At 45.8% G+C, this 25,314-nt stretch overlaps 1 protein-coding gene across 1 annotated transcript in view; it reads right to left on the minus strand.

Annotated features, from left to right (window-relative positions):
• Positions 1 to 25,314, minus strand: part of LOC148436173 (caspase-8-like) — a 141,320-nt gene that overhangs the window by 20,686 nt on the left and 95,320 nt on the right. Inside the window, exon 7 of the mRNA XM_088465250.1 lies at positions 8,088 to 8,196. Within this exon, the coding sequence (XP_088321376.1) occupies positions 8,088 to 8,196 (109 nt within the window). The remainder of the gene's footprint in view (positions 1 to 8,087; positions 8,197 to 25,314) is intronic.

Below are 25,314 nucleotides of genomic sequence, written 5' to 3' on the forward strand. Positions count from 1 at the left end.
AGAGAGACTACACAGGAGACAGAGAAACGGAGACAATGCAGGTGCAACAGGAGAGAGACAACACAGGAAATAGAGAAACAGAGACAATGCAGGTGTAACAGGAGAGAGACAACACAGGAGACAGAGAAAGAGAGACAATGCAGGTGCAACAGGAGAGAGACAACACAGGAGACAGAGAAAGAGAGACAATGCAGGTGCAACAGGAGAGAGACACAAGAGACAGGGAAACAGGAGACAATGCAGGTGCAACAGGAGAGAGACAATGCAGGAGACAGAGAAACGGAGACAATGCAGGTGCAACAGGAGAGAGACAATGCAGGAGACAGAGAAACGGAGACAATGCAGGTGTAACAGGAGAGAGACAACACAGGAGACAGAGAAACGGAGACAATACAGGTGTAACAGGAGAGAGACACAAGAGACAGGGAAACAGGAGACAATGCAGGTGCAACAGTAGAGAGACACAAGAGACAGGGAAACAGGAGACAATGCAGGTGCAACAGGAGAGAGACAATGCAGGAGATAGAGAAAAGGAGACAATGCAGGTGCAACAGGAGAGAGACAATGCAGGAGATAGAGAAAAGGAGACAATGCAGGTGTAAGAGGAGAGAGACAACACAGGAGACAGAGAAACGGAGACAATGCAGGTGCAACAGGAGAGAGACAACACAGGAGACAGAGAAACGGAGACAATGCAGGTGCAACAGGAGAGAGACAACACAGGAGCCAGAGAAACTGCAGGAGATAGAGAAAAGGAGACAATGCAGGTGTAAGAGGAGAGAGACAACACAGGAGAGAGAATCAGGATACAGGGAAATGGAGACAATGCAGGTGCAACAGGAGAGAGACAACACAGGAGATAGGGAAACGGAGACAATGCAGGTGCAACAGGAGAGAGACAACGCACGAGACAGAGAAAAGGAGACAATGCAGGTGTAACAGGAGAGAGACAACACAGGAGACAGGGAAACGGAGACAATGCAAGTGCAACAGGAGAGAGACAACACAGGAGACAGAGAAACAGAGACAATGCAGGTGCAACAGGAGAGAGACAACACAGGAGACAGAGAAATGGAGACAATGCAGGTGCAACAGGAGAGAGACAACACAGGAGACAGAGAAACGGAGACAATGCAGGTGCAACAGGAGAGAGACACAAGAGACAGGGAAACAGGAGACAATGCAGGTGCAACAGGAGAGAGACACAAGAGACAGGGAAACAGGAGACAATGCAGGTGCAACAGGAGAGAGACAACACAGGAGACAGTGAAACTGAGACAATGCAGGTGTAACAGGAGAGAGACACAAGAGACAGGGAAACAGGAGACAATGCAGGTGCAATAGGAGAGAGACAATGCAGGAGATAGAGAAAAGGAAACAATGCAGGTGCAACAGGAGAGAGACAACACAGGAGCCAGAGAAAATGCAGGAGATAGAGAAAAGGAGACAATGCAGGTGTAAGAGGAGAGAGACAACACAGGAGAGAGAATCAGGATACAGGGAAATGGAGACAATGCAGGTGCAACAGGAGAGAGACAATACAGGAGACAGAGAAATGGAGACAATGCAGGTGCAACAGGAGAGAGACAACACAGGAGATAGGGAAACGGAGACAATGCAGGTGCAACAGGAGAGAGACAACACAGGAGACAGGGAAATGGAGACAATGCAAGTGCAACAGGAGAGAGACAACACAGGAGACAGAGAAACAGAGACAATGCAGGTGCAACAGGAGAGAGACAACACAGGAGCCAGAGAAACTGCAGGAGATAGAGAAAAGGAGACAATGCAGGTGTAAGAGGAGAGAGACAACACAGGAGAGAGAATCAGGATACAGGGAAATGGAGACAATGCAGGTGCAACAGGAGAGAGACAACACAGGAGATAGGGAAACGGAGACAATGCAGGTGCAACAGGAGAGAGACAACGCACGAGATAGAGAAAAGGAGACAATGCAGGTGTAACAGGAGAGAGACAACACAGGAGACAGAGAAACGGAGACAATGCAGGTGCAACAGGAGAGAGACAACACAGGAAACTGGGAAACGGAGACAATGCAAGTGCAACAGGAGAGAGACAACACAGGAGACAGAGAAACAAAGACAATGCAGGTGCAACAGGAGAGAGACAACACAGGAGACAGAGAAATGGAGACAATGCAGGTGCAACAGGAGAGAGACAACACAGGAGACAGAGAAATGGAGACAATGCAGGTGCAACAGGAGAGAGACACAAGAGACAGGGAGACAGGAGACAATGCAGGTGCAACAGGAGAGAGACACAAGAGACAGGGAAACAGGAGACAATGCAGGTGCAACAGGAGAGAGACACAAGAGACAGGGAAACAGGAGACAATGCAGGTGCAACAGGAGAGAGACACAAGAGACAGGGAAACAGGAGACAATGCAGGTGTAACAGGAGAGAGACACAAGAGACAGGGAAACAGGAGACAATGCAGGTGCAATAGGAGAGAGACAATGCAGGAGATAGAGAAAAGGAGACAATGCAGGTGCAACAGGAGAGAGACAACACAGGAGCCAGAGAAAATGTAGGAGATAGAGAAAAGGAGACAATGCAGGTGTAAGAGGAGAGAGACAACACAGGAGAGAGAATCAGGATACAGGGAAATGGAGACAATGCAGGTGCAACAGGAGAGAGACAATACAGGAGACAGAGAAATGGAGACAATGCAGGTGCAACAGGAGAGAGACAACACAGGAGATAGGGAAACGGAGACAATGCAGGTGCAACAGGAGAGAGACAACACAGGAGACAGGGAAATGGAGACAATGCAAGTGCAACAGGAGAGAGACAACACAGGAGACAGAGACAATGCAGGTGCAACAGGAGAGAGACAACACAGGAGCCAGAGAAAATGCAGGAGATAGAGAAAAGGAGACAATGCAGGTGTAAGAGGAGAGAGACAACACAGGAGAGAGAATCAGGATACAGGGAAATGGAGACAATGCAGGTGCAACAGGAGAGAGACAATACAGGAGACAGAGAAATGGAGACAATGCAGGTGCAACAGGAGAGAGACAACACAGGAGATAGGGAAACGGAGACAATGCAGGTGCAACAGGAGAGAGACAACACAGGAGACAGGGAAATGGAGACAATGCAAGTGCAACAGGAGAGAGACAACACAGGAGACAGAGAAACAGAGACAATGCAGGTGCAACAGGAGAGAGACAACACAGGAGACAGAGAAACGGAGACAATGCAGGTGTAACAGGAGAGAGACAACACAGGAGACAGAGAAACGGAGACAATACAGGTGTAAGAGGAGAGAGACAACACAGGAGACAGAGAAACGGAGACAATGCAGGTGCAACAGGAGAGAGACAACACAGGAGACAGAGAAACGGAGACAATGCAGGTGTAACAGGAGAGAGACAACACAGGAGACAGAGAAACGGAGACAATACAGGTGTAACAGGAGAGAGACACAAGAGACAGGGAAACAGGAGACAATGCAGGTGCAACAGGAGAGAGACACAAGAGACAGGGAAATAGGAGACAATGCAGGTGCAACAGTAGAGAGACACAAGAGACAGGGAAACAGGAGACAATGCAGGTGCAACAGGAGAGAGACAACACAGGAGACAGAGAAACAGAGATAATGCAGGAGATAGAGAAAAGGAGACAATGCAGGTGTAAGAGGAGAGAGACAACACAGGAGAGAGAATCAGGATACAGGGAAATGGAGACAATGCAGGTGTAACAGGAGAGAGACACAAGAGACAGGGAAACAGGAGACAATGCAGGTGTAACAGGAGAGAGACAACGCAGGAGACAGAGAAACGGAGACAATGCAGGTGTAACAGGAGAGAGACAACACAGGAGACAGAGAAACGGAGACAATGCAGGTGTAACAGGAGAGAGACAACGCAGGAGATAGAGAAACTGAGACAATGCAGGTGTAACAGGAGAGAGGAAATGAGAGAATATGAATAAAATATTACATAAACCATACACGCTGGGCCTAATAGCTAGTTTGAAATAAAGGGTTTGAAAAAATAAATGAATGATATACTGTATAATCAGAATGTTTTCCAAGCACAGCCCTGCATAAGGACACCCACTGCTGCCTTCTCATAGTCAGACGACGTTCAACAGCGTAAATATCGGTAACATCGATGCACATCGGGCAGTCATGCAGCAAGTCTGACGAGCCTCAAAAATCTGTATTACGTAATGTGGGTACACACCTCATTGATATGTCTGCATATCAACTGATCGCTCAATATATCTGTCAGTGTGTACCCAGCATTATAGAGTCATTTTCTACCTGCACTAGAGAGCAAATTATCAGCTGAAATTATTTAAAAAAATTTATTAACATTTATAACAGAAATTATATTTAATTAGTATTGGACGTTTTATGACAATTAGAGAATATTTTTATTATTTTAGTCTTTTTATTTTATAGATTTATATTCTTGCAAATTATTTTTCTCAGAGCCAAATTCGCTACTGATTAATTTGTTTGTACTATGACAAATTGTGATGGATAAATAGTTTTTATACATTTATATATAGAGTCATATGATCATATTAAATACACAATTCTGCGAAATATCTTTCAAAATATATCATTAGCAAGAATATAAATCTATAACATAAAATGAAGCTCATCCCTGACCAGGGATTAAGGGAGAACACAATCACCCTCATTAATGTAAACTATGGAACGCTGGCCAATCAGACAATAAAGATGTTGACAGTCACAGAGGTGTTAGAGCAGCAGCCACAGAGGTCACAGAGCAGCAGTCACAGAGGTGTTAGGGTGGCAGTCACAGAGGTGTTAGGGCGGCAGTCACAGAGGTGTTAGGGCGGCAGTCACAGAGGTGTTAGGGCGGCAGTCACAGAGGTGTTAGGGCAGCAGTCACAGAGGTGTTAGGGCAGCAGTCACAGAGGTGTTAGGGCGGCAGTCACAGAGGTGTTAGGGCAGCAGCAGTCACAGAGGTGTTAGGGCGGCAGTCACAGAGGTGTTAGAGTGGCAGTCACAGAGGTGTTAGGGCGGCAGTCACAGAGGTGTTAGGGCGGCAGTCACAGAGGTGTTAGGGTGGCAGTCACAGAGGTGTTAGGGCAGCAGTCACAGAGGTGTTAGGGCGGCAGTCACAGAGGTGTTAGCGCAGCAGTCACAGAGCAAATTATTTTTCTCAGAGCCAAATTCGCTACTGATTAATTTGTTTGTACTATGACAAATTGTGATGGATAAATAGTTTTTATACATTTATATATAGAGTCATGTGATCATATTAAATACACAATTCTGCGAAATATCTTTCAAAATATATCATTAGCAAGAATATAAATCTATAACATAAAATGAAGCTCATCCCTGACCAGGGATTAAGGGAGAACACAATCACCCTCATTAATGTAAACTATGGAACGCTGGCCAATCAGACAATAAAGATGTTGACAGTCACAGAGGTGTTAGAGCAGCAGTCACAGAGGTGTTAGGGCGGCAGTCACAGAGGTGTTAGAGCAGCAGCCACAGAGGTCACAGAGCAGCAGTCACAGAGGTGTTAGGGCGGCAGTCACAGAGGTGTTAGGGCGGCAGTCACAGAGGTGTTAGGGCGGCAGTCACAGAGGTGTTAGGGCAGCAGTCACAGAGGTGTTAGGGCAGCAGTCACAGAGGTGTTAGGGCGGCAGTCACAGAGGTGTTAGGGCAGCAGCAGTCACAGAGGTGTTAGGGCGGCAGTCACAGAGGTGTTAGAGTGGCAGTCACAGAGGTGTTGGGGCGGCAGTCACAGAGGTGTTAGGGCGGCAGTCACAGAGGTGTTAGGGCGGCAGTCACAGAGGTGTTAGGGCGGCAGTCACAGAGGTGTTAGGGCAGCAGCAGTCACAGAGGTGTTAGGGCGGCAGTCACAGAGGTGTTAGAGCAGCAGCAGTCACAGAGGTGTTAGAGCAGCAGTGTTAGAGCAGCAGTCACAGAGGTCACAGAGCAGCAGTCACAGAGGTGTTAGGGCAGCAGTCACAGAGGTGTTAGAGCGGCAGTCACAGAGGTGTTAGGGCAGCAGTCACAGAGGTGTTAGAGCAGCAGTCACAGAGCTGTTAGAGCAGCAGTCACAGAGGTGTTAGGGCGGCAGTCACAGAGGTGTTAGAGCAGCAGTCACAGAGGTGTTAGAGCAGCAGTCACAGAGGTGTTAGAGCGGCAGTCACAGAGGTGTTAGAGCAGCAGTCACAGAGGTGTTAGGGCGGCAGTCACAGAGGTGTTAGAGCAGCAGTCACAGAGTTGTTAGAGCGGCAGTCACAGAGGTGTTAGAGTGGCAGTCACAGAGGTGTTAGGGCAGCAGTCACAGAGGTGTTAGGGCGGCAGTCACAGAGGTGTTAGGGCAGCAGCAGTCACAGAGGTGTTAGGGTGGCAGTCACAGAGGTGTTAGGGCAGCAGCAGTCACAGAGGTGTTAGGGCGGCAGTCACAGAGGTGTTAGAGCAGCAGCAGTCACAGAGGTGTTAGAGCAGCAGTGTTAGAGCAGCAGTCACAGAGGTCACAGAGCAGCAGTCACAGAGGTGTTAGGGCAGCAGTCACAGAGGTGTTAGAGCGGCAGTCACAGAGGTGTTAGGGCAGCAGTCACAGAGGTGTTAGAGCAGCAGTCACAGAGCTGTTAGAGCAGCAGTCACAGAGGTGTTAGGGCGGCAGTCACAGAGGTGTTAGAGCAGCAGTCACAGAGGTGTTAGAGCAGCAGTCACAGAGGTGTTAGAGCGGCAGTCACAGAGGTGTTAGAGCAGCAGTCACAGAGGTGTTAGGGCAGCAGTCACAGAGGTGTTAGGGCAGCAGTCACAGAGGTGTTAGTGCAGCAGTCACAGAGGTGTTAGGGCAGCAGTCACAGAGGTGTTAGAGCAGCAGTCACAGAGGTGTTAGAGCGGCAGTCACAGAGGTGTTAGAGCGGCAGTCACAGAGGTGTTAGAGCAGCAGTCACAGAGGTGTTAGGGCAGCAGTCACAGAGGTGTTAGAACAGCAGTCACAGAGGTGTTAGGGCAGCAGTCACAGAGGTGTTAGAGCGGCAGTCACAGAGGTGCTACGGCGGCAGTCACAGAGGTGTTAGAGCGGCAGTCACAGAGGTGTTAGAGCGGCAGTCACAGAGGTGTTAGGGCAGCAGTCACAGAGGTGTTAGGGCAGCAGTCACAGAGGTGTTAGGGCAGCTGTCACAGAGGTGTTAGAGCGGCAGTCACAGAGGTGCTACGGCGGCAGTCACAGAGGTGTTAGAGCGGCAGTCACAGAGGTGTTAGAGCAGCAGTCACAGAGGTGTTAGGGCGGCAGTCACAGAGGTGTTAGAGTAGCAGTCACAGAGGTGTTAGAGCAGCAGTCACAGAGGTGTTAGGGTGGCAGTCACAGAGGTGCTAGAGCAGCAGCAGTCACAGAGGTGTTAGAGCAGCAGTCACAGAGCTGTTAGAGCGGCAGTCACAGAGCTGTTAGAGCGGCAGTCACAGAGCTGTTAGAGCAGCAGTCACAGAGCTGTTAGAGCGGCAGTCACAGAGGTGTTAGGGCGGCAGTCACAGAGGTGTTAGGGCGGCAGTCACAGAGGTGTTAGAGCGGCAGTCACAGAGGTGTTAGGGTGGCAGTCACAGAGGTGCTAGAGCAGCAGCAGTCACAGAGGTGTTAGAGCAGCAGTCACAGAGCTGTTAGAGCGGCAGTCACAGAGCTGTTAGAGCGGCAGTCACAGAGCTGTTAGAGCAGCAGTCACAGAGCTGTTAGAGCGGCAGTCACAGAGGTGTTAGGGCGGCAGTCACAGAGGTGTTAGGGCGGCAGTCACAGAGGTGTTAGAGCGGCAGTCACAGAGGTGTTAGAGCGGCAGTCACAGAGGTGTTAGAGCGGCAGTCACAGAGGTGTTAGGGCGGCAGTCACAGAGGTGTTAGAGCAGCAGTCACAGAGGTCTGTTCCTGTATTCTCATATACACATCAACGTCCTCTCAGAATGGCAGAAACAGGACAGCAATCAGTAAAAAGATGTCAGAAATGAATAAAATGACGCAGAGACTGAAAGCTGCTATAAATCTTGGATAACCCTGTAACCTACGGTGATTACCGGCACCTTACATCATACGGCAGAATTACTGTGGATAGGACCCTTACCTGCGTCTCTATCTGTCCCCCATCTCCGCTTATTGGCCTGAAGGAAACATTCGTTATTGATAATTAGACACCAGCCATGTGGAGATTTATCCAGCTTGTATTCCGGGTGCTAGAATAGTAAATATCGCGTCTGTCAGAGGAGCACGTCCATTTTACACACAAGTCGTCAATGTTATTCGGTGTGTGTACAAATCGCACTGCACAGGCGTCCCTGATGGTCGCCGCTGGGGACGCAGAACGCGGTCCTGGGTGGTAATAGGGGGATGGCTGGCTAGTCATGGGCGTGTCACAGACAGCGACTGCGCCTTTTTCACAGTTGCACTGGCAACGGTGGTCATGTTCTGTCAGAAATTCTGAGCTGCCATGGGGCTGCGCTAATGTCCAATAATGCAGCAGATGGTGCGACTTTTCACATAAAGTGGTGGATTAAAGTTGTAGCCAGTGGGCGCATGTAAAAATTCCATCAGCTGAGGCATTAGCATGCAGACGCAATTGCGACTGCATTAGCGTCCGCCGGTGTGTGAGGGCCTCTTTGTTAAGGCCATTAATATCAGTGTATTTCCGTTCTTACCTCCATGTTATGAATGGCACCAGAGAGCAATGCTTCGTAACGCCAGAGGTTTGCAGCCTAATGGTGATGGCTGCCGCGGTCACTTGCTCCGTCCCGTCACCTCTGAGAAGGGGGAGCTCAGATTTGCAGCAGAGCTGAGTTATGTGTAATAACTCCAGAAGCAGAGCACCTGCACTCTATGGGGCGTATTCAGAGGTGGACGTAGAAACACCCGTTTCTGCACATATTAGCGGTCGCCCGTCTGTGACTTCATGTGAATGCTGATACAAAGCCCTTCCCTGGTGAACATCCGTGCGTATGTATGTGCAAGGACTAAGTACACGCTGCAATACCGCCTGGTTTCTCTTTAGATGCACCATCAAGACTTGCAGCAGGACACCTTATAGGGACATATTGTACTGTACACAGGACCACACACAGGGACATATTGTACTGTACACAGGACCACACACAGGGACATATTGTACTGTACACAGGACCCCATACAGGGACATATTGTACTGTACACAGGACCCCATACAGGGACATATTGTACTGTACACAGGACGCCATACAGGGACATTTTGTACTGTACACTGGACACCATACAGGGACATATTGTACTGTACACAAGACACCATATAAGAACATTTTGTACTGTACAGAAGACACTATACAAGTACACATTATACTGTACAGAGGACACCATACAGGGACATATTTTACTGTACACATGATACTGTGCGAGGATATATTGTACTGTATAGAGGATGTCATGCAAGGATATATTATAATGTAAAGAGGACACCATACAGGAACATATTGTAATATACAGAGGACACCATACAGGGACAAATTGTACTGGACACAGGACACCATTCGATTATATATTGAGTTCCCAAACGCGTTACAGTCCAAGTTTTAAGGATATCCATGATGGAGCACAAGAGACTTGGGGCCTGATTCACTACCGATCGCAACTGCAAATGCTCAACTGCGATTTTATGCTAATTCATTGCGATCGCTATGCCGCTGTAGCACTACATAAGGATGCCCACCTTACCTTACACACATTCATAATGTTAGCAAGACTGCGAAACCATCAGTAACAAGGAGTAACATCACAGCCTCACACACACTTACACAGGCTCTAACCTTACTCAGGAATTACTAACCTCATCACACACAGTGATTACACAAGACTGAGATACCATCAGTAACATGGAGTACTATCACATCCTCATACACACTTACACAGGCTCTGACCTTAGTCAGGAATTACTAACCTCATCACACGCAGTGATTACACAAGACTGAGAAACCATCAGTAACATGGAGTACCATCACAGCCTCACACACACTTACACAGGCTCTGACCTTACTCAGGAATTACTAACCTCATCACATGCAGTGATTAAACAAGAATGAGAAACCATCAGTAACATGGACCATCACATCCTCACACACACTTACACAGGCTCTGACCTTACTCAGGAATTACTAACCTCATCACATGCAGTGATTACACAAGACTGAGGACACCATCAGTAACATGGAGTACCATCACAGCCTCACACACACTTACACAGGCTCTGACCTTACTCAGGAATTACTAACCTCATCACACACAGTGATTACACAAGACTGAGACACCATCAGTAACATGGAGTACCATCACAGCCTCACACACACTTACACAGGCTCTGACCTTACTCAGGAATTACTAACCTCATCACACAGTGATTACACAAGACTGAGAGACCATCAGTAACATGGAGTACCATCACAACCTCACATGAACTTACACAGGCTCTGACCTTACTCAGAAATTACTAACCTCATCACACACAGTGATTACACAAGACTGAGAAACCATCAGTAACAAGGAGTACCATCACATCCTCACATGCACTTACACAGGCTCTGACCTTACTCAGGAATTACTAACCTCATCACACAGTGATTACACAAGATTGAGAGACCATCAGTAACATGGAGTACCATCAAAACCTCACACACTTACACAGGCTGTGACCTTAATCAGGAATTACTAACCTCATCACATGCAGTGATTACACAAGACTGAGAAACCATCAGTAACATGGAGTACCATCGCAGCCTCACACACACTTACACAGGCCCTGACCTTACTCAGGAATTACTAACCTCATCACACACAGTGATTACACAAGACTGAGACACCATCAGTAACATGGAGTACCATCACAGCCTCACACACACTTACACAGGCTCTGACCTTACTCAGGAATTACTAACCTCATCACACACAGTGATTACACAAGACTGAGAAACCACCAGTAACATGGAGTACCATCACAGCCTCACACACACTTACACAGGCTCTGACCTTACTCAGGAATTACTAACCTCATCACACGCAGTGATTACACAAGACTGAGAAACCATCAGTAACATGGAGTACCATCACATCCTCACACACACTTACACAGGCTCTGACCTTACTCAGGAATTACTAACCTCATCACATGCAGTGATTACACAAGAATGAGAAACCATCAGTAACATGGAGTACCATCACAGCCTCACACAGACTTACACAGGCTCTGACCTTACTCAGGAATTACTAACCTCATCACATGCAGTGATTACACAAGACTGAGACACCATCAGTAACATGGAGTACCATCACAGCCTCACACACACTAACACAGGCTCTGACCTTACTCAGGAATTACTAACCTCATCACACACAGTGATTACACAAGACTGAGACACCATCAGTAACATGGAGTACCATCACAGCCTCACACACACTTACACAGGCTCTGACCTTACTCAGGAATTACTAACCTCATCACACAGAGATTACACAAGACTGAGAGACCATCAGTAACATGGAGTACCATCACAACCTCACATGAACTTACACAGGCTCTGACCTTACTCAGAAATTACTAACCTCATCACACACAGTGATTACACAAGACTGAGACACCATCAGTAACATGGAGTACCATCACATCCTCACATGCACTTACACAGGCTCTGACCTTACTCAGGAATCACTAACCTCATCACACACAGTCATTACACCATCACACACAGTCATTACACAAGACTGAGATACCATCAGTAACATGGAGTACCATCACATCCTCACACACAGTTACACAGTAATTCCTGAGTAAGGTCACAGCCTGTGTAACTGTGTGTGAGGCTGTGATGGTACTCCATGTTACTGATGGTATCTCAGTCTTGTGTAATCACTGTGTGTGATGCGGTTAGTAATTCCTGAGTAAGGTCAGAGCCTGTGTAACTGTGTGTGAGGCTGTCATGGTACTCCATGTTACTGATGGTATCTCAGTCTTGTGTAATCACTGCATGTGATGAGGTTAGTAATTCCTGAGTAAGGTCACAGCCTAACCTCATCACACACAGTGATTACACAAGACTGAGATACCATCAGTAACATGGAGTACCATCACAGCCTCACACTCACTTACACAGAGTCTGACCTTACTCACAAATTACTAACCTCATCACACGCAGTGATTACACAATACTGAGATACCATCAGTAACATGGAGTACCATCACATCCTCACATGCACTTACACAGGCTCTGACCTTACTGAGGAATCACTAACCTCATCACACACAGTCATTACACCATCACACACAGTCATTACACAAGACTGAGATACCATCAGTAACATGGAGTACCATCACATCCTCTCACACAGTTACACAGGCTGTGACCTTACTCAGGAATTACAAACCTCATCACATGCAGTGATTACACAAGACTGAGATACCATCAGTAAAATGGAGTACCATCACAGCCTCACACACAGTTACACAGGCTCTGACCTTACTCAGGAATTACTAACCGCATCACACACAGTGATTACACAAGACTGAGATACCATCAGTAAAATGGAGTACCATCACAGCCTCACACACACTTACACAGGCTCTGACCTTACTCAGAAATTACTAACCTCATCACACACAGTGATTACACAAGACTGAGACACCATCAGTAACATGGAGTACCATTACAGCCTCACACACACTTACACAGGCTCTGACCTTACTCAGGAATTACTAACCTCATCACACAGTGATTACACAAGACTGAGAGACCATCAGTAACATGGAGTACCATCACATCCTCACATGCACTTACACAGGCTCTGACCTTACTCAGGAATCACTAACCTCATCACACACAGTCAATACACCATCACACACAGTCATTGCACAAGACTGAGATACCATCAGTAACATGGAGTACCATCACATCCTCACACACAGTTACACAGGCTGTGACCTTACTCAGGAATTACTAACCTCATCACATGCAGTGATTACACAAGACTGAGATACCATCAGTAACATGGAGTACCATCACAGCCTCACACACAGTTACACAGGCTCTGACCTTACTCAGGAATTACTAACGGCATCACACACAGTGATTACTCAAGACTGAGATACCATCAGTAACATGGAGTACCATCACAGCCTCACACACACTTACACAGGCTCTGACCTTACTCAGAAATTACTAACCTCATCACACACAGTGATTACACAAGACTGAGACACCATCAGTAACATGGAGTACCATCACAGCCTCACACACACTTACACAGGGTCTGACGATACTCAGGAATTACTAACCTCATCACACACAGTGATTACACAAGACTGAGAAACCATCAGTAACAAGGAGTACCATCACATCCTCACATGCACTTACACAGGCTCTGACCTTACTCAGGAATTACTAACCTCATCACACAGTGATTACACAAGACTGAGAAACCATCAGTAACATGGAGTACCATCACATCCTCACACACACTTACACAGGCTCTGACCTTACTCAGGAATTACTAACCTCATCACATGCAGTGATTACACAAGAATGAGAAACCATCAGTAACATGGAGTACCATCACAGCCTCACACAGACTTACACAGGCTCTGACCTTACTCAGGAATTACTAACCTCATCACATGCAGTGATTACACAAGACTGAGACACCATCAGTAACATGGAGTACCATCACAGCCTCACACACACTAACACAGGCTCTGACCTTACTCAGGAATTACTAACCTCATCACACACAGTGATTACACAAGACTGAGACACCATCAGTAACATGGAGTACCATCACAGCCTCACACACACTTACACAGGCTCTGACCTTACTCAGGAATTACTAACCTCATCACACAGTGATTACACAAGACTGAGAGACCATCAGTAACATGGAGTACCATCACAACCTCACATGAACTTACACAGGCTCTGACCTTACTCAGAAATTACTAACCTCATCACACACAGTGATTACACAAGACTGAGACACCATCAGTAACATGGAGTACCATCACAGCCTCACACACACTTACACAGGCTCTGACCTTACTCAGGAATTACTAACCTCATCACACAGTGATTACACAAGACTGAGAGACCATCAGTAACATGGAGTACCATTACATCCTCACATGCACTTACACAGGCTCTGACCTTACTCAGGAATCACTAACCTCATCACACACAGTCATTACACCATCACACACAGTCATTACACAAGACTGAGATACCATCAGTAACATGGAGTACCATCACATCCTCACACACAGTTACACAGTAATTCCTGAGTAAGGTCACAGCCTGTGTAACTGTGTGTGAGGCTGTGATGGTACTCCATGTTACTGATGGTATCTCAGTCTTGTGTAATCACTGTGTGTGATGCGGTTAGTAATTCCTGAGTAAGGTCAGAGCCTGTGTAACTGTGTGTGAGGCTGTCATGGTACTCCATGTTACTGATGGTATCTCAGTCTTGTGTAATCACTGCATGTGATGAGGTTAGTAATTCCTGAGTAAGGTCACAGCCTAACCTCATCACACACAGTGATTACACAAGACTGAGATACCATCAGTAACATGGAGGACCATCACAGCCTCACACTCACTTACACAGAGTCTGACCTTACTCACAAATTACTAACCTCATCACACGCAGTGATTACACAATACTGAGATACCATCAGTAACATGGAGTACCATCACATCCTCACATGCACTTACACAGGCTCTGACCTTACTGAGGAATCACTAACCTCATCACACACAGTCATTACACCATCACACACAGTCATTACACAAGACTGAGATACCATCAGTAACATGGAGTACCATCACATCCTCTCACACAGTTACACAGGCTGTGACCTTACTCAGGAATTACAAACCTCATCACATGCAGTGATTACACAAGACTGAGATACCATCAGTAAAATGGAGTACCATCACAGCCTCACACACAGTTACACAGGCTCTGACCTTACTCAGGAATTACTAACCGCATCACACACAGTGATTACACAAGACTGAGATACCATCAGTAAAATGGAGTACCATCACAGCCTCACACACACTTACACAGGCTCTGACCTTACTCAGAAATTACTAACCTCATCACACACAGTGATTACACAAGACTGAGACACCATCAGTAACATGGAGTACCATCACAGCCTCACACACACTTACACAGGCTCTGACCTTACTCAGGAATTACTAACCTCATCACACAGTGATTACACAAGACTGAGAGACCATCAGTAACATGGAGTACCATCACAACCTCACATGCACTTACACAGGCTCTGACCTTACTCAGAAATTATTAACCTCATCACACACAGTGATTACACAAGACTGAGACACCATCAGTAACATGGAGTACCATTACAGCCTCACATGCACTTACACAGGCTCTGACCTTACTCAGGAATTACTAACCTCATCACACAGTGATTACACAAGACTGAGAGACCATCAGTAACATGGAGTACCATCACATCCTCACATGCACTTACACAGGCTCTGACCTTACTCAGGAATCACTAACCTCATCACACACAGTCAATACACCATCACACACAGTCATTGCACAAGACTGAGATACCATCAGTAACATGGAGTACCATCACATCCTCACACACAGTTACACAGGCTGTGACCTTACTCAGGAATTACTAACCTCATCACATGCAGTGATTACACAAGACTGAGATACCATCAGTAACATGGAGTACCATCACAGCCTCACACACAGTTACACAGGCTCTGACCTTACTCAGGAATTACTAACGGCATCACACACAGTGATTACTCAAGACTGAGATACCATCAGTAACATGGAGTACCATCACAGCCTCACACACACTTACACAGGCTCTGACCTTACTCAGAAATTACTAACCTCATCACACACAGTGATTACACAAGACTGAGACACCATCAGTAACATGGAGTACCATCACAGCCTCACACACACTTACACAGGGTCTGACCTTACTCAGGAATTACTAACCTCATCACACACAGTGATTACACAAGACTGAGAAACCATCAGTAACAAGGAGTACCATCACATCCTCACATGCACTTACACAGGCTCTGACCTTACTCAGGAATTACTAACCTCATCACACAGTGATTACACAAGACTGAGAGACCATCAGTAACATGGAGTACCATCAAAACCTCACACACTTACACAGGCTGTGACCTTACTCAGGAATTACTAACCTCATCACACAGTGATTACACAAGACTGAGAGACCATCAGTAACATGGAGTACCATCAAAACCTCACACACTTACACAGGCTGTGACCTTACTCAGGAATTACTAACCTCATCACACGCAGTGATTACACAAGACTGAGAAACCATCAGTAACATGGAGTACCATCGCAGCCTCACACACACTTACACAGGCCCTGACCTTACTCAGGAATTTCTAACCTCATCACACACAGTGATTACACAAGACTGAGACACCATCAGTAACATGGAGTACCATCACATCCTCACACACACTTACACAGGCTCTGACCTTACTCAGGAACTACTAACCTCATCACACACAGTGATTACACAAGACTGAGAACCACCAGTAACATGGAGTACCATCACAGCCTCACACACACTTACACAGGCTCTGACCTTACTCAGGAATTACTAACCTCATCACACGCAGTGATTATACAAGACTGAGAAACCATCAGTAACATGGAGTACCATCACATCCTCACACACACTTACACAGGCTCTGACCTTACTCAGGAATTACTAACCTCATCACATGCAGTGATTACACAAGACTGAGAAACCATCAGTAACATGGAGTACCATCACAGCCTCACACAGACTTACACAGGCTCTGACCTTACTCAGGAATTACTAACCTCATCACATGCAGTGATTACACAAGACTGAGACACCATCAGTAACATGGAGTACCATCACAGCCTCACACACACTTACACAGGCTCTGACCTTACTCAGGAATTACTAACCTCATCACACACAGTGATTACACAAGACTGAGATACCATCAGTAACATGGAGTACCATCACAGCCTCACACACACTTACACAGGGTCTGACCTTGCTCAGGAATTACTAACCTCATCACACACAGTGATTACACAAGACTGAGAAACCATCAGTAACAAGGAGTACCATCACATCCTCACACACACTTACACAGGCTCTGACCTTACTCAGGAATTACTAACCTCATCACACACAGTGATTACACAAGACTGAGAGACCATCAGTAACATGGAGTACCATCACATCCTCACACACACTTACACAGGCTCTGACCTTACTCAGGAATTACAAACCTCATCACACACAGTGATTACACAAGACTGAGAGACCATCAGTAACATGGAGTACCATCACAGCCTCACACACACTTACACAGGCTCTGACCTTACTCAGGAATTACTAACCTCATCACACGCAGTGATTACACAATACTGAGATACCATCAGTAACATGGAGTACCATCACATCCTCACATGCACTTACACAGGCTCTGACCTTACTCAGGAATCACTAAACTCATCACACACAGTGATTACACAAGACTGAGATACCATCAGTAACATGGAGTACCATCACATCCTCACACACAGTTACACAGGCTGTGACCTTACTCAGGAATTAGTAACCTCATCACACACAGTGATTACACAAGACTGAGATACCATCAGTAACATGGAATACCATCATATCCTCACACACACTTACACAGGCTCTGACCTTACTCAGGAATTACTAATCTCATCACACGCAGTGATTACACAAGACTGAGAAACCATCAGTAACATGGAGTACTATCACAGCCTCACACACACTTACACAGGCTCTGACCTTACTCAGGAATTACTAACCTCATCACACGCAGTGATTACACAAGACTGAGACACCATCACTAACATGGAGTACCATCACAGCCTCACACACACTTACACAGGCTCTGACCTTACTCAGGAATTACTAACCTCATCACACACAGTGATTACACAAGACTGAGAAACCATCAGTAACATGGAGTACCATCACAGCCTCACACACACTTACACAGTCTCTGACCTTCCTCAGGAATTACTAACCTCATCACACACAGTGATTACACAAGACTGAGACACCATCAGTAACATGGAGTACCATCACAGCCTCACACACACTTACACAGGGTCTGACCTTACTCAGGAATTACTAACCTCATCACACACAGTGATTACACAAGACTGAGAAACCATCAGTAACAAGGAGTACCATCACATCCTCACATGCACTTACACAGGCTCTGACCTTACTCAGGAATTACTAACCTCATCACACAGTGATTACACAAGACTGAGAGACCATCAGTAACATGGAGTACCATCAAAACCTCACACACTTACACAGGCTGTGACCTTACTCAGGAATTACTAACCTCATCACACAGTGATTACACAAGACTGAGAGACCATCAGTAACATGGAGTACCATCAAAACCTCACACACTTACACAGGCTGTGACCTTACTCAGGAATTACTAACCTCATCACACGCAGTGATTACACAAGACTGAGAAACCATCAGTAACATGGAGTACCATCGCAGCCTCACACACACTTACACAGGCCCTGACCTTACTCAGGAATTTCTAACCTCATCACACACAGTGATTACACAAGACTGAGACACCATCAGTAACATGGAGTACCATCACATCCTCACACACACTTACACAGGCTCTGACCTTACTCAGGAACTACTAACCTCATCACACACAGTGATTACACAAGACTGAGAACCACCAGTAACATGGAGTACCATCACAGCCTCACACACACTTACACAGGCTCTGACCTTACTCAGGAATTACTAACCTCATCACACGCAGTGATTATACAAGACTGAGAAACCATCAGTAACATGGAGTACCATCACATCCTCACACACACTTACACAGGCTCTGACCTTACTCAGGAATTACTAACCTCATCACATGCAGTGATTACACAAGACTGAGAAACCATCAGTAACATGGAGTACCATCACAGCCTCACACAGACTTACACAGGCTCTGACCTTACTCAGGAATTACTAACCTCATCACATGCAGTGATTACACAAGACTGAGACACCATCAGTAACATGGAGTACCATCACAGCCTCACACACACTTACACAGGCTCTGACCTTACTCAGGAATTACTAACCTCATCACACACAGTGATTACACAAGACTGAGATACCATCAGTAACATGGAGTACCATCACAGCCTCACACACACTTACACAGGGTCTGACCTTGCTCAGGAATTACTAACCTCATCACACACAGTGATTACACAAGACTGAGAAACCATCAGTAACAAGGAGTACCATCACATCCTCACACACACTTACACAGGCTCTGACCTTACTCAGGAATTACTAACCTCATCACACACAGTGATTACACAAGACTGAGAGACCATCAGTAACATGGAGTACCATCACATCCTCACACACACTTACACAGGCTCTAACCTTACTCAGGAATTACTAACCTCATCACACGCAGTGATTACACAAGACTGAGAAACCATCAGTAACATGGAGTACCATCGCAGCCTCACACACACACAGGCTCTGACCTTACTCAGGAATTACTAACCTCATCACACACAGTGATTACACAAGACTGAGAAACCATCAGTAACATGGAGTACCATCACATCCTCACACACACTTACACAGGCTCTGACCTTACTCAGGAATTACAAACCTCATCACACACAGTGATTACACAAGACTGAGAGACCATCAGTAACATGGAGTACCATCACAGCCTCACACACACTTACACAGGCTCTGACCTTACTCAGGAATTACTAACCTCATCACACGCAGTGATTACACAATACTGAGATACCATCAGTAACATGGAGTACCATCACATCCTCACATGCACTTACACAGGCTCTGACCTTACTCAGGAATCACTAAACTCATCACACACAGTGATTACACAAGACTGAGATACCATCAGTAACATGGAGTACCATCACATCCTCACACACAGTTACACAGGCTGTGACCTTACTCAGGAATTAGTAACCTCATCACACACAGTGATTACACAAGACTGAGATACCATCAGTAACATGGAATACCATCATATCCTCACACACACTTACACAGGCTCTGACCTTACTCAGGAATTACTAATCTCATCACACGCAGTGATTACACAAGACTGAGAAACCATCAGTAACATGGAGTACTATCACAGCCTCACACACACTTACACAGGCTCTGACCTTACTCAGGAATTACTAACCTCATCACACGCAGTGATTACACAAGACTGAGACACCATCACTAACATGGAGTACCATCACAGCCTCACACACACTTACACAGGCTCTGACCTTACTCAGGAATTACTAACCTCATCACACACAGTGATTACACAAGACTGAGAAACCATCAGTAACATGGAGTACCATCACAGCCTCACACACACTTACACAGTCTCTGACCTTCCTCAGGAATTACTAACCTCATCACACACAGTGATTACACAAGACTGAGAAACCATCAGTAACATTGAGTACCATCACCGCCTCACACACACTTACACAGGCTCTGACCTTACTCAGGAATTACTAACCTCATCACACACAGTGATTACACAAGACTGAGACACCATCAGTAACATGGAGTACCATCACAGCCTCACACACACTTTCACAGGCTCTGACCTTACTCAGAAATTACTAACCTCATCACACAGTGATTACACAGGACTGAGAGACCATCAGTAACATGGAGTACCATCACAACCTCACATGAACTTACACAGGCTCTGACCTTACTGAGGAATCACTAACCTCATCACACACAGTGATTACACAAGACTGAGAAACCATCAGTAACATTGAGTACCATCACAGCCTCACACACACTTACACAGGCTCTGACCTTACTCAGGAATTACTAACCTCATCACACAGTGATTACACAAGACTGAGAGACCATCAGGAACATGGAGTACCATCACATCCTCACATGCACTTACACAGGCTCTGACCTTACTCAGGAATCACTAACCTCATCACACACAGTCAATACACCATCACACACAGTCATTGCACAAGACTGAGATACCATAAGTAACATGGACTACCATCACATCCTCACACAGAGTTACACAGGCTGTGACCTTACTCAGGAATTACTAACCTCATCACATGCAGTGATTACACAAGACTGAGATACCATCAGTAACATGGAGTACCATCACAGCCTCACACACACTTACACAGGCTCTGACCTTACTCAGGAATTACTAACCTCATCACACACAGTGATTACACAAGACTGAGATACCATCAGTAACATGGAGTACCATCACAGCCTCACACACACTTACACAGGCTCTGACCTTTCTCAGAAATTACTAACCTCATCACACACAGTGATTACACAAGACTGAGACACCATCAGTAACATGGAGTACCATCACAGCCTCACACACACTTACACAGGGTCTGACCTTACTCAGGAATTACTAACCTCATCACACACAGTGATTACACAAGACTGAGAAACCATCAGTAACAAGGAGTACCATCACATCCTCACATGCACTTACACAGGCTCTGACCTTACTCAGGAATTACTAACCTCATCACACAGTGATTACACAAGACTGAGAGACCATCAGTAACATGGAGTACCATCAAAACCTCACACACTTACACAGGCTGTGACCTTACTCAGGAATTACTAACCTCATCACACAGTGATTACACAAGACTGAGAGACCATCAGTAACATGGAGTACCATCAAAACCTCACACACTTACACAGGCTGTGACCTTACTCAGGAATTACTAACCTCATCACACGCAGTGATTACTCAAGACTGAGATACCATCAGTAACATGGAGTACCATCACAGCCTCACACACACTTACACAGGCTCTGACCTTACTCAGAAATTACTAACCTCATCACACACAGTGATTACACAAGACTGAGACACCATCAGTAACATGGAGTACCATCACAGCCTCACACACACTTACACAGGGTCTGACCTTACTCAGGAATTACTAACCTCATCACACACAGTGATTACACAAGACTGAGAAACCATCAGTAACAAGGAGTACCATCACATCCTCACATGCACTTACACAGGCTCTGACCTTACTCAGGAATTACTAACCTCATCACACAGTGATTACACAAGACTGAGAGACCATCAGTAAGATGGAGTACCATCAAAACCTCACACACTTACACAGGCTGTGACCTTACTCAGGAATTACTAACCTCATCACACAGTGATTACACAAGACTGAGAGACCATCAGTAACATGGAGTACCATCAAAACCTCACACACTTACACAGGCTGTGACCTTACTCAGGAATTACTAACCTCATCACACGCAGTGATTACACAAGACTGAGAAACCATCAGTAACAAGGAGTACCATCGCAGCCTCACACACACTTACACAGGCCCTGACCTTACTCAGGAATTACTAACCTCATCACACACAGTGATTACACAAGACTGAGACACCATCAGTAACATGGAGTACCATCACATCCTCACACACACTTACACAGGCTCTGACCTTACTCAGGAACTACTACCCTCATCACACACAGTGATTACACAAGACTGAGAAACCACCAGTAACATGGAGTACCATCACAGCCTCACACACACTTACACAGGCTCTGACCTTACTCAGGAATTACTAACCTCATCACACGCAGTGATTATACAAGACTGAGAAACCATCAGTAACATGGAGTACCATCACATCCTCACACACACTTACACAGGCTCTGACCTTACTCAGGAATTACTAACCTCATCACATGCAGTGATTACACAAGACTGAGAAACCATCAGTAACATGGAGTACCATCACAGCCTCACACAGACTTACACAGGCTCTGACCTTACTCAGGAATTACTAACCTCATCACATGCAGTGATTACACAAGACTGAGACACCATCAGTAACATGGAGTACCATCACATCCTCACACACACTTACACAGGGTCTGACCTTACTCAGGAATTACTAACCTCATCACACACAGTGATTACACAAGACTGAGATACCATCAGTAACATGGACCATCACATCCTCACACACACTTACACAGGCTCTGACCTTACTCAGGAATTACTAACCTCATCACATGCAGTGATTACACAAGACTGAGAAACCATCAGTAACATGGAGTACCATCACAGCCTCACACACACTTACACAGGGTCTGACCTTGCTCAGGAATTACTAACCTCATCACACACAGTGATTACACAAGACTGAGAAACCATCAGTAACAAGGAGTACCATCACATCCTCACACACACTTACACAGGCTCTGACCTTACTCAGGAATTACTAACCTCATCACACGCAGTGATTACACAAGACTGAGACACCATCAGTAACATGGAGTACCATCACATCCTCACATGCACTTACACAGGCTCTGACCTTACTCAGGAATTACTAACCTCATCACACAGTGATTACACAAGACTGAGAGACCATCAGTAACATGGAGTACCATCACATCCTCACACACACTTACACAGGCTCTAACCTTACTCAGGAATTACTAACCTCATCACACGCAGTGATTACACAAGACTGAGAAACCATCAGTAACATGGAGTACCATCACAGCCTCACACACACTTACACAGGGTCTGACCTTACTCAGGAATTACTAACCTCATCACACACAGTGATTACACAAGACTGAGAAACCATCAGTAACAAGGAGTACCATCACATCCTCACATGCACTTACACAGGCTCTGACCTTACTCAGGAATTACTAACCTCATCACACAGTGATTACACAAGACTGAGAGACCATCAGTAACATGGAGTACCATCAAAACCTCACACACTTACACAGGCTGTGACCTTACTCAGGAATTACTAACCTCATCACACAGTGATTACACAAGACTGAGAGACCATCAGTAACATGGAGTACCATCAAAACCTCACACACTTACACAGGCTGTGACCTTACTCAGGAATTACTAACCTCATCACACGCAGTGATTACACAAGACTGAGAAACCATCAGTAACAAGGAGTACCATCGCAGCCTCACACACACTTACACAGGCCCTGACCTTACTCAGGAATTACTAACCTCATCACACACAGTGATTACACAAGACTGAGACACCATCAGTAACATGGAGTACCATCACATCCTCACACACACTTACACAGGCTCTGACCTTACTCAGGAACTACTAACCTCATCACACACAGTGATTACACAAGACTGAGAAACCACCAGTAACATGGAGTACCATCACAGCCTCACACACACTTACACAGGCTCTGACCTTACTCAGGAATTACTAACCTCATCACACGCAGTGATTATACAAGACTGAGAAACCATCAGTAACATGGAGTACCATCACATCCTCACACACACTTACACAGGCTCTGACCTTACTCAGGAATTACTAACCTCATCACATGCAGTGATTACACAAGACTGAGAAACCATCAGTAACATGGAGTACCATCACAGCCTCACACAGACTTACACAGGCTCTGACCTTACTCAGGAATTACTAACCTCATCACATGCAGTGATTACACAAGACTGAGACACCATCAGTAACATGGAGTACCATCACATCCTCACACACACTTACACAGGGTCTGACCTTACTCAGGAATTACTAACCTCATCACACACAGTGATTACACAAGACTGAGATACCATCAGTAACATGGACCATCACATCCTCACACACACTTACACAGGCTCTGACCTTACTCAGGAATTACTAACCTCATCACATGCAGTGATTACACAAGACTGAGAAACCATCAGTAACATGGAGTACCATCACAGCCTCACACACACTTACACAGGGTCTGACCTTGCTCAGGAATTACTAACCTCATCACACACAGTGATTACACAAGACTGAGAAACCATCAGTAACAAGGAGTACCATCACATCCTCACACACACTTACACAGGCTCTGACCTTACTCAGGAATTACTAACCTCATCACACGCAGTGATTACACAAGACTGAGACACCATCAGTAACATGGAGTACCATCACATCCTCACATGCACTTACACAGGCTCTGACCTTACTCAGGAATTACTAACCTCATCACACAGTGATTACACAAGACTGAGAGACCATCAGTAACATGGAGTACCATCACATCCTCACACACACTTACACAGGCTCTAACCTTACTCAGGAATTACTAACCTCATCAC

This window comes from Taudactylus pleione, unplaced genomic scaffold, assembly GCF_031769625.1.
Source record: "Taudactylus pleione unplaced genomic scaffold, aTauple2 ptg001928l, whole genome shotgun sequence".
In the NCBI taxonomy this organism is placed as follows: Eukaryota; Metazoa; Chordata; class Amphibia; order Anura; family Myobatrachidae; genus Taudactylus; species Taudactylus pleione.